This window comes from Mytilus galloprovincialis, chromosome 3 (assembly GCF_965363235.1).
Source record: "Mytilus galloprovincialis chromosome 3, xbMytGall1.hap1.1, whole genome shotgun sequence".
In the NCBI taxonomy this organism is placed as follows: Eukaryota; Metazoa; Mollusca; class Bivalvia; order Mytilida; family Mytilidae; genus Mytilus; species Mytilus galloprovincialis.
The window spans coordinates 37328035-37342720 of record NC_134840.1 but is presented as its reverse complement, the minus strand read 5'-3'; the positions used below and the strand labels follow the sequence as shown (position 1 = coordinate 37342720).

Genomic DNA, 14686 nt, shown 5'->3' with positions numbered 1-14686 from the left:
CTCTAAAAATACTAAAAACATCATAAGCACCAAGTACTGTAAAAACTTATTTATCAAAGTAATTATCAATTTCTTTACTTGTTTTATGATTGTATGTATTTTAAGTCTTTGTCACATTCAGAAATCTTTCTTTAAATAAAAAATTATAGAGTTATCCACTTGAAAATTTGGATTTCTGAAACTAGTGGACTTTTATTTTATTATTTATCAGTAGATACCTAAATCAGTTCCATTCTTAACTGCTTCCACTAACAAATCTCTAAGACACGCTACATCTCCAAAACCTAGGTTCACACCCTGGCCTGCTAGAGGATGAATCCTATGTGCAGCATCTCTGAAAATAGTATATAAATCAACATGAACAGTCAAAACTAACAGATCACTAAGACATGCTACATCTCCAAAACCTAGGTTCACACCCTGGCCTGCTAGAGGATGAATCCTATGTGCAGCATCTCTGAAAATAGTATATATATATCAACATCAATGGTCAAAACTAACAAATCTCTAAAACATGCTACATCTCCAAAACCTAGGCTCACACCCTGGCCTGCTAGAGGATGAATCCTATGTGCAGCATCTCTGAAAATAGTATATAAATCAACATGAACAGTCAAAACTAACAGATCACTAAGACATGCTACATCTCCAAAACCTAGGTTCACATCCTGGCCTGCTAGAGTATGAATCCTATGTGCAGCATCTCTGAAAATAGTATATAAATCAACATCAATGGTCAAAACTAACAAATCTCTAAGACATGCTACATCTCCAAACCCTAGGTTCACACCCTGACCTGCTAGAGGATGAATCCTATGTGCAGCATCTCTGAAAATAGTATATAAATCAACATCAATGGTCAAAACTACCAAATCTCTAAAACATGCTACATCTCCAAAACCTAGGTTCACACCCTGGCCTGCTAGAGGATGAATCCTATGTGCAGCATCTCTGAAAATAGTATATAAATCAACATCAATGGTCAAAACTAACAAATCTCTAAAACATGCTACATCTCCAAAACCTAGGTTCACACCCTGGCCTGCTAGAGGATGAATCCAATATGCAGTGTCTCTGAAAACTAATTATAAATCAAATTTTGTGAAATACCATAATCCCTGTGTTAAGGAATTTGTCAATTGTCCTAATTTAGCTTTAATCTTTTGTCCTTATATCAATCCATTTGAAATCATCATTAATAGTAGAATGATATCAATTTGATGCAGGTTCTGGTAGATGGAAACAAGTCATCATCTATTGTATATAAGCAGTGTTCTCCCCAGGCCATTTTAGCGTCGCGGTACCGCGACGCTATATTTTCTTCCCGCGACGCTATAATAATTACCGCGACGCTATAATAATTTCCGCGATGCTATAATTATTTTGAGGATGTTATTTTCCTCGTTTCTATAATGCAAAGCCATGTCCTAAATTTTGAACTTTCATCTAATTACCGCTTATAATCATAAAAAAATATATCTTGATCCCTTCAAGTCGGACAATAGACAATTAAGAGTGATCAAATAGGTGTTAATTGCCCTTTGGGGATAACTGTTTGGATAGGAATACCCCAAGCTGTCACTTGTGACATGATAAATACCACGTGGTTTGCAAAATATTACAGTAGTATTACTTTCTTTCTCTTCCTATCACTTTTTGTAAATCGAGAGTGAAAAGTTTGATTATGAGCTAAATAAGTTTTGGTCTTTCTTTGAAAATGATCATAATTGGCTTTAGTTTATGTTTCATCCATTTAATGCATTAAAAACGCCATTTTCATTCCAAATCTCTTGTCAAACATTGTTTATTTTCGTATTTTTCATTGCTTTCGGCGGCCATTTAATATTTTAGTGTAAACTACTGGTCGAAACCGGACCAGATATGACAAAAATCCGTATTTTCCGATAATAATTACATTTGCACAAATGGCACAGTAGACAGAAAACAATGATACCTAAAGAGAAAACTTAGCATTAACAGACTTTTTGTTGGATAACTTTGTTAAGAATATATATTATTTTTATAAAAAGAAACAACTGGGACTGATTAGAAAACATAAACTGAGAATACTGTTATCATGTTTATAGTTTAATTGTATTCTCAGTCATGAATTCAACAATATTGACACAAAGAATAGGGTTGAAAAGAATATTTTATTCACCAAATAAGGACCTATAGCATACAAAAAATATAATACATTTTGTAATAAACAATAACACATATATATCATAATGGAAATAGAGCATTGCCGCGACGCGACAAATTACATTGAAAAAAATACATTTTTTTTACGCCAAATGTGATGCTATCCAAAATTTCTGGGGAGAACACTGTATAAGTTTGCATATTTTCGGTATCATACAATCAACAATGATATTGTATGGATAAAAAGTCCTTCAAAACCATGCTGGATTCTCAAATCTATTTCATGTGCAAAATACCGATCTAACAAAATGGTTACCACAAAGTATCAAACTTTGATTGATAGACTAGTTTAAACAAATTTGGAACTCGGCTATCCAGAACACTCCTAAATGCATCACATATAGGATTTTCAAGGAAAATTTGATACCAAACGAACTAATAAGCAGACATAATGCTTTAAAATTCAAGATACTATTTTTAAAAATCCAAAAACCAAAGTCACTCAGACAGCTTTGCAATATCATAAGATGTATCAACAGTAAAATGATTTATTTCTTCTCAACCATAATTTTAACATACTTTAACACTAAAACTATTTCTTTAAACAGGTTTATTTATTTGTTTCAGATTTTTATATTTTTAGTATTTATGTATTTATTTATATTTTGTATGCATGTTTTAAACTTCTCTGTAATCTTTGTACATACATGGTTTTATAAGGAATAAACTGTCTAACAACATAACATATGCATGTAAAATTATATATATCTGAAGCAAAGCAAAATTTCTTTTATTTTTTTATGATAGATAAACTGTAATCAATGAAGTTATTAGTAATCAAAACATAATATATATGGATTATAGATTTTGGCTGTTAACTTAAAAGCTAGTAACTGCTATCAGAAATTTTGGAATAATCATTTTATTTTATTTTTCAAAAGAGATGATTTTGTTATTCATTTATTATATTGGTTCACCATTATATTTAGTATGTAAGTGAGAAAATATTTCTGCATTTTTTCCTATTTAATATTGCTATGAGGTCATGCAATGGTTATATATATGCTTTTTTGTCAATTTTGCTGTTTACCGTCTCTTCTCATCTACAGTTTACAAGATATAAGACAAAAACTTAGAGATTAGTTAAAAAATTGTCATTTTAGGCAATGACTCATATACAAATTAATCTGAAATGTTGTTTTTTTTCAAATGAGAGAGAGGTTAATCTTGACATTCTTAGAATTCTGAACAGATTTTTTCCATCAATTATGGTATTGAAGATATAAGACCATAAATGAATTTAACCCTTAAGTTCATTTTATCAATGGTTACCATATTTGTTTTTCTGCAAGTTAAAAAAAACCTACAAATTTCACTTCAGTAAAAGTTTTGTGGAAAATTGTCCAGAAGAGAAGATTTTTTAAAAAGTTTACAAGACAACAACAGTAAAACTGGGTTGTTTTTTTTTTTACAATTTCACTGTAAGCTTAAAATTTTTGTGTTGTAATAAAGAATAAAATAGAGATTTAAAAAAATGTATAAAAAATAAATATTTAATATAAGACTGTTGCACTGATGAATAATGACTTTAATCTAATATGATTTACAAAGTTGTTTTTTTTTATCTTAAACTTTGTAAAACTTAAATAAAAAATCTATAAAGCCATATCTTGTTAAACATGTCTTTTTTTTTATTTTTGCAAAAAAATCTTATTTTCAAACCTAATTAGTGTACAAGTATACACCAATCAATAATTTCTCAAAATATTTAAATATTTTAATGAACTTTGAAAATTTGAGAATGAACTAATCAGTGATAATTAACTTAACTAATTTAAAAAAACATAGATTATTGTAAGAAGATTATTTAATTGCTTTTGATTTACACAAGCTAACAAATAGATAAATAAATAGAGATAATTAATTGTAATTAAACAGGGAAAATTAACTTCAATAGTCATATTTTTGTAATACCCAAGCTGTCATCCGTTATAGAATCTTATTAAACAAAATCTATTGGATGAATGGGAGTGAACTGTGTTTCTTTCATTACCCAATGGCATTCATTGTTTTTACAACACTTTATGATAAAATCCTAGTGTTCCCCTGGAAAAGCATCAAACAGTTTCTATCAGCACTCCTTGTCAAGATGGCACACTACCAGTCAGTTCAAGCTTCTATCCAGGACTATCTGACCTCACTACCAGAGGGACTCCAACACACATACCATACAAGAACAGCACCTACTGGTCAATTCCTTATCTTACACTTTGGTAATGGGCCTGCTCAACAAGAAACCAAAGAGGAGCCAATGGACTATACTACCAACATCAAACAGGAACCAGTTAGCACCACTACTACTTCTAACCAAGAAACAGTTAAAGATGAACCAATAGATGTAAAGCCAAGACTTCAAAACATCAAACAGGAGTTAGACATCAAGGAGGAGACGGAAACAACCTCTCAGTCTCATGCCAGCATATTCTCTAGACTTGGTCACAGACAGAGAGATAACTACTCATGCAGCAGCAGGAGAAGACGTCACCGTAAACACAGAAGACACACCAAGAAGAGGTCATCTAAACACAGTTCCAGCTCTGTACAAGATTTACGTACTTTCCTGAATGAGAAGAAAAGGTCTGGACCAAAAGATCTTCGTGTAAAGTTGAATCAGAAGGTTCCAAAAGATCTACGACACCTGATACCAAGAAGACAGCCCCTTCCAATGACAGCTCATGAAGAATTTCTTAGTTTTTACTACAGATAGACTTAATACTATAAATATTTTTAAATCTAGTGCTTTATTTGAAAACTGACTTATTATTTTTGATTGATTATAAATGTAGTGCTTCAATTAATGTTGTGATTGTAGTTAATTTACAGACATGTAAATAAATAAATAAATTTATAAGTATATTTGATTTGTCTTCTAAATGAAAACTTGCACTCAAGACACATCATAACAGAGAGTTACTCACAATAAAAATAATTAAGACCTTTAAACAACTGTAATACAAGCAACCAACAGACAAAAAGAACAGAAAACTATTTTCAATCCACTGTGAACTAATCATTGTGAAATATTTTTATTACATTTTATACACATCTATGAAATAAGTGTTTTAATTAAATAATCAAACATATGTTATCAACAGGAAGCATACCTATGAATAAATGAAACTTAAAACCTACCCAATTAAGGCTACTCTGTGACCTGCATATGATGAGGAATGGAGTAGACCTAATGGAAATGCTGCTCTACTGTTGTCTGCTATCCCTACTACAGTAGGTGGTAACTGTCTTGAATAAGAGGCTCCTCCTATTAATTTTAAGAACCATGTTAAAAATCTATTTATCATATCATGCAGTAATGGTACACAACATAAAATCAGATTTCATATTGACACTACAGTTACCAGTTTCATAACTCCTGAACAATAAAATCAATGTTTATCAAGTGTACATGTAGCTATTTACATTGAAAAAAATATGAAATGAAAATCAAAAGTATTCCATATTAAAAACCTTCAGAAGTAAATCCTGAATTCAAGATGATGAGAACATCAGTAACATAATATTCAAACACAATTAATAATCATTATACAGCAATTACAACTAAAATTGGAATTTCTAATTTATATATCAGATAAAAATAATTGAGAATCCTTTTTAAAAAGATTTACATAGGAAATGATAAGTTTTACCAAATAGTAAAGCAGATAGTGAAGCCAGAAAGACAAAAATGCACTTATGTTATTTCTAACGTGATAAGACACTTTTCAGTACACCATATGATTATTGAGTACATCTTTCATTATTATATTTTATTACCTGGTAAGATATTATTCAGTACACCATTAAGAATTCCTCCTGCTGATATTGCTAATGAATTCATGTCTCTATCATGCCACTGTAAAGAAACAATTTTCAAAATCTGAACTTATGAACTATAGCTGAAAATGGTGATTATAGTTTAAGATAAAAGCTGGTTCTTTTTAAATTAAGGAATGCAACACAACAGCAATCATTGCAATATTAAAGACCAGTAAAAGTATTTGTAGATATTCATTTTTTCTCAAGATAACATCCAAAAGACCTCAAAAGGGTAAAAAATCCATAGTTTATCAGGAATAAATAACTGCAATATAAAGCTAATTGAAGGTTTTAACCCAGATAATTTTTTTTTATTTTGTCTTCCAAGATTATTTTTGTTATTTTCAGATCATTTTTGTTTCTTGTATCTTGATCCTGTATTACTGACTGTGTTTGTTAGAAACACTGTTTTATGACCCATGTATGGGCATTATGTTTTTTGGTCTGTGTGTCTGTTGGTCTGTCTGTCAGTTCGTTCATCTATTTGTGTGTCCTTAGTCCATCTGTCCCACTTCAGGTTAAAGTTTTTGGTTGAGGAAGCTTTTGATTAAGTTGAAGTTCAATCAACTTGAAACTTAGTACACATGTTTCTTATCATATGATCTTTCTAATTTTAATGCCAAATTAGAGTTTTCAACCCATTTTCACAGTCCACTGAACATGAAAGTGCAGATGGGGCATCCATGTACTAGGGACACATTCTTGTTTCTATTTATTTTAGCTTCCAAGATAAAGAGAGAGAGACGTATATATTTCTTTCATTTTAAGATGAAATGCAGTTAGGATTGCACTTGCATGCTGACTGCAGCACAATTCAAACAGTATTTGGGGAAAGTAATGGCACTATACAAATGAATCTGGTTCCATGCTGAATACTGCACTGCTCTTTAATAACTTTCTAATTAAAATCAAACACTATTATGCTGTACGGGGTAGTTCAATAAATATTATAAGCATACTAAAGAAGTATAATAGTTAACATCAATACCAAAACTTACAAAAGCATCATTGACAGCATCTATAAAGCTATCCTCTGATAACTGTTTCAGATGTTTGGCATTCTCTGTTGTTGTAGTCCATATTAAACAACTGTCTGTATTGGAAAGCTAAAAAATCAGATTTTTTTTTATAATACATCTGAATTCATATTGGGTATGTTTAAGTTCAAATAACAGCAAATGGCAGATTTGTTTAATTCTAAGTATCAATCTATATATAGCTAAGATAGGGATAATGTTAAGATAAAATAAAAAAATAAAAAGCCCTTTGTGTCATACCTTGCAATTTCTGAGAATAACTGAAGAGATCTGGAATACTTTTTGCCTTTTTTTTTATAACAATGTTTTATTAGAATCATCTTAGTATTTTAAGACTCATAGAAAATCAAAATACTATAAGTTTTATAAAAGACAAACCCTTTCACACCACTGGTACCAGGTTAAACCTATGAAAATATAGAAATATCTTTATCATATATAAACTTACAGGTAGCATTGCAACAGGTCCAGTAGGTAAAAATCTTTGCCATGCAACATTATTTTCTGTATCCTATAAAATAAAGATTGAAACATTCCACAGTATGGTAACAAATGTTAAAGACCATATCAAAGAAATGAATATGCTTTATTTTGAAGTTATAAATTGCAAATGTAAAAAAAATTACCCATTACAGAAAGAGCTCACTACAAACAATGTAACAATTTAATCCAAAACATTGCCCCACTGCACAAGTTTCAACAGCATTCTTTTTTATAAAAGTTTCATAGGTTTACTTACACAAACATATTTCTTTGTGTACTGGTGGATTATGGTTAGCATAATACAGGTCTTTTAACAATTGTTCATGCTTATTATCTGCCTGAACAGAACATCATACATTTGGTTTTATAATATGGATGCAAATGTTTTTTTCAGTTGCCACATATTGAGGCTTTTTTATTGAAATATTTTAATCATTCCCTATTTTATTTGGATTTCTTTTTTCTTCCTCAAAGTATTTTCTCTTTTTCACTTAGTTTTTATACATACCCCTCTAAGTTTAAGTGTTGCAACAAGTCCAGATTGACCATAATCTGATCTCAATGTGTGAAATTCACAAGCTTTCCTTACTGTTGAGTTCATTCCGTCTGCTCCTATCTGTAATACCACACAGACATGTATACAAATAAAAGAATAAACCAAAATTATACTAAAAGTTGATAAATGTTAAAATATATAATTTTTCAGTTAAGAAATGTACTTTTTTGGGTGAAAATCAACTAATATAACTTTGAAAAAGGTCACATGTTTCTGACTTCTATAATACTAAAATTACGAGGTCCAATTTGTCAGCCGTCATCACTTAAAAACGAAGAATCAAAGAATTTAACTTTATATATAACTAATTTAGTACAAAGGTGTAGATTAAAAATTACACCACTCCAGGCCCTTTTGTTTTCCACGTAATTAATATTGCCAATAATTAAGAATACCTTATCTGTGCATTCCGCATCTGACAGGCGCACCAACAAACAGTGTATTCAGGATTAATATGCTATATACACAGGTCATAATCACAGGTCAAATTGTTACCTATTGTAGTATTTTAATCAGTAAGACTTTCTAAGATAACAATACGAATACTAAAAATCTGGACTAAAAATAAGGCCTATAGGAACAGTTTTCAATTTGTTAGCGGGCATGATGTAAAACAGCGAATCAAAGAATTCAACTTTATTTATAACTAATATAGGACAATGCTGTTGATTAAAAAATACTCCATTCCAGGATCTTTTGTTTTCCAAATAATTAATATTACCAATAATTGATAAGTTCCAGTTCGACGGGTTCAAACAGAAAGATTTGAAAGCAGACGGAAAACTGTGCATCTTATAATCGGCGTGACTTTGTCAGATGACAATACTAATACTAAATAAGGCTTGCGCATAGTTATATACTTTAATTCAGTCACGGACCGCGATATCACGGGTGTGTTCTAGTATATACAAATAATGCAGCCAAAAACATCACTCACATGGACAAATGTATGAGCATAATTCTCTTTAAATGCGTAAATTTTCTGCAAATATAACACAAATCGACTGCATATACTAACCAGAAGTTTTGTCTTTATTTCACTACCATCATTCAGTTGAACTGTTACCCAAGAGTTCTGGTCGAGTCCGTCATGTCCTGGGGTAATACCAGGTATTATATATGACTTGGCTGATGTGTTGTATTTTATGTTGAGATTGTGTGATTTAGGGAAGGATCTTTTCACTGCTTCTAAAATCACATCATTTTCAACAATGTAAGCCAGATTATCATTTAAATCATCATTATTGAAGGTGATCATAGAGTCTGAACATGAATCCCAAACCTGTAAAATATTTAAATTTATTATTACACAATTACTGCTGTAATACAATAGAATGAAAAATATTCTACTACCATGGTAATCAATCTTTGATATAACTGTATTTTTCATTTGCAATACATTTTATATACACTGTACTTACAATTGAGAAAGTTAATAATAATTTATCTTTTTGAAAGTTTATGAAATAGTTTCTATATCTTCTAATGATTTTAAGTATGACATGCATTGCACATAGCATAAGTTGGAAATGATATTTTATCAGGTTATCTTATCTATTATATAATTCAAGTTTTTCCAGATTGAAGGGTATTACATGGATGAATACATTGATGTTTATGGTGTTATGGTATCTATTTGATAGTTCTGTTCAATAAGTCACATTTTTTCTAGATGTCATTTGGTTTAGTCATTGAGTAGCAGTCTCATTGATAATGATATATACTCTACATCCCTTCTATTCTACATGATGGATGACAGACAGCAAGTGAGTATTTACTCTTAGTGACAATTGAGACCAGACGAGTTGTACTGTCTTACATGGAACACAAAATAGTTTTATCACAAACCTGCATTCTTTTAACTGGTTGACATCTCATTTGCAGAATTTCATCCCAAACTCCAAGACCTATTTATCAAAAAGAAGAAGGTTTTAAACATACTATTTTACTGGTGATAAATGCTGAAATGTTGCATAATAACATTTTACTCAATGCAATTTTTATTAACAATACATGTATTAATTAATTTTGAAAACTTATTTAATTTTTTCCTGCAGTGTAATTTTTTTTATAAAGATACATGTATACATCTAGCCTATACAAAACATGTAAATAAGACATCATTACATATACATGTATCTACAATGCAATCTCGTTTATTTCATTTATGGTTCATTGTAGTACTACTGTACTACCGCCTGTCAACACTGTGGTTGTGAGTTTTAATCCCGCACATGGATGTGTGCTTTACTCCAATCTTAATTGATAAGATTGCAAGTTTTCCTGGTTCTGTCCAGTCCACCAATTCCAGCTTCCTCCACCAATAAAAACTGACCACCACAAAATAGCACAATAGTGCTGAAAGTGGTGTTTAGCACCAATCAATCATACATGTATATATGTCATATTTTTAATTCTGAACTAATTTTGTATGGAATTTTCTTGTAAATGTAAAAAATATATACCACTAAGTAGTTTAACAGTAGCAGGACTCAGGGCACATGTACGATTACTGTATTCTGATGGTAGATCAAACTTTTTCTCTGAGGCTGATTCTAGTAACACAATCTTTTTTCCATGGAGAAGTCCTTCTTTTCCTGAAATTAGGCAAAGAATCATTTGAAATGTAATTAAAATTACACATATTGCTGATTTATCATAAGTGATTCCCTTTAAACTGACCTAATCACAAACTTTAACATGTAAATTAAGTAAAAGTTTCAAAGTCAATAGACTATGACTGGTTTGGCAGGGCTGGGTAATCTACATGGAAATAAGATGTGCAAATGATTATATAACAGCAGACCAAATAATATTGACTTATCTTACCCCATATAACTGAACTAATCAGAAACATGTAAAAGCATACCTGGGCCAGACAAAAACTTTTAATCTGATAGAAGAATTTAGTAAATTGCAAGTTGATTGAAGTGTAGAGCCAAAAGTCTTAGGCGCCCTGATTCAGTGGGCTGACCTGTGCATGTACTGTAAACCATCTTTTTTCGCGACTTTCACGAGAAGAAAAATAACCATATAAATAAATCATACCTGCCAATTTTGGAAAGTGCCCATGGGGGTTTTAGTGCAAAACAACAATTTCAAAGGTTACAATTCTTTGCGACATATTTTGTGCTGTTTTGTGATCTAGAAAAGGTGTCATATTTGTATGATGAGCTTTCAAGCCTTTTTATTAAGGATTGGCTGTTAATTATAAACATTTAAAAGGCCACTTCAAATTGTTTAGGGAAAGTAGAAACTTTTTTTAAAAGGTAGACTGTTGCTGATATTTTTATTAATATTATTATATTTTTTTTATTTATCATGTTTATTTATTTTTATTTATTTATTTATCTATTATTTTTTTTTTTTTTTGGGGGGGGGGGGTCTTCCAACAGGGTGCATGAACAACAATGTTTCCACTGTATTAAATAATTGAAATATGAATCATTACATTCAATAGTCACTGGGAAGGTCGACTGTCAATGTATAATAGGACACTGATCCTAATAAGACACTGGTAGAAATATCTGTGTTTTTCGTTTTCGTAATTTCAAATTTTGGTTGGTAATTGGGAGGGCAGTTCGTGTCAGTGTTCCTCCTGCAGATCTCAATGAGTTGTAGATCAGATTATTTATTTATCTTGTATACTCTGGCTTTTAAATTATTAGGCATAATTTTTTGTATTTGTGTTCTTAATGCTTGAATTACTTTTAGTGCTTTATAATAGCTTTTGCATGAATGTTAGTTTATCTGCATTTTATGTTTGCTTATAATAAAAGTTATATGCTTTAATTGTGCTTATTATTAAATTGCTGTGCTTGATAACATTATTTATTTTGCATGATGTGCTTTATGTTTTATGTGTTTTATGTTTTGTGCTTGTCTTATATGTATGTCGGATAAAAGCTCTACAGAGCTTATGTTGTATTGTTATATGTATAACCGACTTTAAATAAATCTGTTATGCTTTATATAATTTACCAAGGGCACATGCCAATGTCGTTCCGACCATTCCACCACCTGATATAACGATATCAACTGTATCTTTGTTAGCATCTGTGTTAGTCTGTAACGTTCTGAATACATTATAACTTATATTGCAGTGTCTGGCTTGTTTTAAACAACAGAAACTTTTTCTCACAAGTTTACAAGACATTTTTGTTTTTAGAGTTATTTCCCTTAGCCGGCTGTCAGCTGTAGAAAGTTATCGCCAGATTGTTTCTCAGTGAGGTTATACGGAAATCCGTACTTACACCAGCTAGCACCAAATTATGTTGTAGTGATACTTACTTGAGCACGAGCATTTATTGTTGATTATCGATTCAGAAATATCATCTAAAGGCAAAATTAGTTTCAAATCTTAGAAATTCCTTAAGAAGATACAAATCAAGCCAATAAAACAAAAAAATCATGGGAACTTGGGGACACAGGACAATTTTTTTTTTTAGCTCTTCCCCTTTCTAAAAATCCGTTATTTTCTGATTTTCTATTAATTTCATCTTTTTTGCGTTTGCTGTTCATTTGAAAAATAGACATATATACACAGTGTATGTGTCTCTGTTTGGACGTTAAATTGTACATAATATACTTGATATAACTCGTATTTGCTATTCGCTATCAATACCAAGTTTACCATGTTTACTATCAACACGGCACTCACTGATAATTATATTAAATTTGCAATATGCTTTTTGATTTTGTGTTTGAAAAGGATTCTGTTATTTGTATGAGTTCTGCTTCGTATGAGGCGAAAGGAATTCGTCTAGTCAGGACAATTAAGGTTTTGCCCAAAGGAATTTACTTTAAGCAGAGACATATATAATACAATTGCCAATCTCTCGTATCATATGTCTCTGCTTTAAGTAAATCAAATGAAAACGCTATTAACTGTCCTTTCCTAGATTTAGATATTTCAGTTTTACACGGGAAACTCTACTCTCCACACTAAATACGACAAAAGGGACGTTTTTTTCGTTCAGGCTACTTTTAATTTTCCTTTTTTGGATGATTTTGTTCCTTTTGTACCATATCTTACGGTGTTTATATTTTACAACTCGTTCGCTATATGCCCGTGTCTGTTGTGACCAAGGATTTGTATAGTGACATATACAAATCCTTGTTGTGACATTTGAGATTTTAAACGGAACGTTTAATCAATGCACCACTGGTAAATTACTAAGTCAGGGATTTCGTTACATCTTTTTAGTTCTTCCATGGATATAAATATTTGGTTTTGAAGTTTTGATGATTGTGCCTTTCCCAAGGCAGGAGCCTGTTATTCAGTGGTTGTCGTTTGTTAATGTGTTTCATATTTGTTTTCCGTTCATTTTATTGTAATAAGGCCGTTAGTTTTCTCGTTTGAATTGTTTTACATTTGTGCTTTCGCGGTCTTTTATAGCTGACTATGCCGCGTATTGGCTCTGCTCATTGATGAAGGTACTACGATGACCTATATATCTGATAATTTCTGTGTAATTTGGTCTCTTTTGGAGAGTTGTCTTATTGGAAAATTCAAATTATACTACATCTTCTCTTTATAAAATCATCGTATAAAAGAAGATTTGGTATGATTGCCAATGCGACTACTTTCTGCAAGAGACCAAATTTTGTAATTATTTAGATGTTTGTATTACAAATAACATTGAAATCGACATGGTGTTTTATTACAAATTGGAATTCAATATAATCCAGATGATCCTTCTATTATGAATTGAAATTCCAATACCTATTATATGGTATTCTGATTATAAAATTGTGAATATAACTTTTGAGACATAATTGAAAATGACTGAAATGTTATATGTCATATTTTTGTTCCAATTTGCATCCAACGTAGGTAAAGATAATATTTTCTTGTTTTCTTCGTTGCAAGGAGGTTATATTAGAAGGAGCTCTCTCCTTCCAATATAACCTCCTTGCTTCGTTGTTAGTATGGTTTTGTATCACTATCTTTCCATTGTCTAATCCATATGCCAAACACTATACAATTATGTTGTCTTTTCTTGTTGGTGTCCACTGAGACTACTATAACAGTAGTCTCAGGTGTCCACGATGAGTTTGAGTGAGTTGATTGGATTCAGTTATATAATCACCAATGTTCATAAGTTTAGCTTGAATCTCCAAGACACTTACTTGCGTTGTTTAATACTGACATTATATTAGGAATACTTTGCTGGAATTAGCGGTTATGTCGTTATTACTGTCAATACTCTTTTTCTTGACACTTTGTTAAGTCAGGAATTTGTTCAAGTGACATTTTATATCAGACAGGTTCTGTGAAATTTGTTGCTCATTCTAATTTTAAAGTCTTGTTTTTACCATTCTATTTAATAACATGTCCATTTTCGTTTTAGTTGAATATATTCTTATTCCCTCTGTATCCTTCGATAACAAACATACCAAAAGCTCATAGTTAATCCAGTGTGTACTAGGTGTCAAACTGCTAATATAAAAACCCTAGCTATCTGTTCAACCAAATTTTGCAATTTTCACAGCTTTCTAAATAGTTTAAGTGGAACTTCATAGAAACCAGGTATATCCTGAATCATACATATATCACCGTTCTACATATCAATTTTTAACCTAACTTTAA

The 14686-nt window shown here is 31.0% G+C and overlaps 1 protein-coding gene across 2 annotated transcripts in view; it reads right to left on the bottom strand.

The window, feature by feature from the left end:
* The window catches only part of LOC143067862 (ubiquinone biosynthesis monooxygenase COQ6, mitochondrial-like), a 43081-nt gene extending 30814 nt beyond the window's left edge, over window positions 1–12267 (bottom strand). The window contains exons 1-10 of one of the 2 annotated variants that reach the window (XM_076241447.1): window positions 12076–12267; window positions 10560–10691; window positions 9943–10001; window positions 9113–9376; window positions 8047–8154; window positions 7504–7566; window positions 7017–7124; window positions 5977–6055; window positions 5338–5464; window positions 219–334 (exon numbers count right to left, since the gene is read on the bottom strand). In XM_076241447.1, coding sequence (XP_076097562.1) covers window positions 219–334; window positions 5338–5464; window positions 5977–6055; window positions 7017–7124; window positions 7504–7566; window positions 8047–8154; window positions 9113–9376; window positions 9943–10001; window positions 10560–10691; window positions 12076–12250 — 1231 coding nt within the window. In that variant the 5' untranslated portion in view covers window positions 12251–12267. Of the gene's footprint in view, window positions 1–218; window positions 335–413; window positions 952–5337; window positions 5465–5976; window positions 6056–7016; window positions 7125–7503; window positions 7567–8046; window positions 8155–9112; window positions 9377–9942; window positions 10002–10559; window positions 10692–12075 lie in introns of those variants that run through there. The other variant, XM_076241446.1, reaches the window with a different exon arrangement.
* Window positions 12268–14686: the final 2419 nt, after the last annotated feature.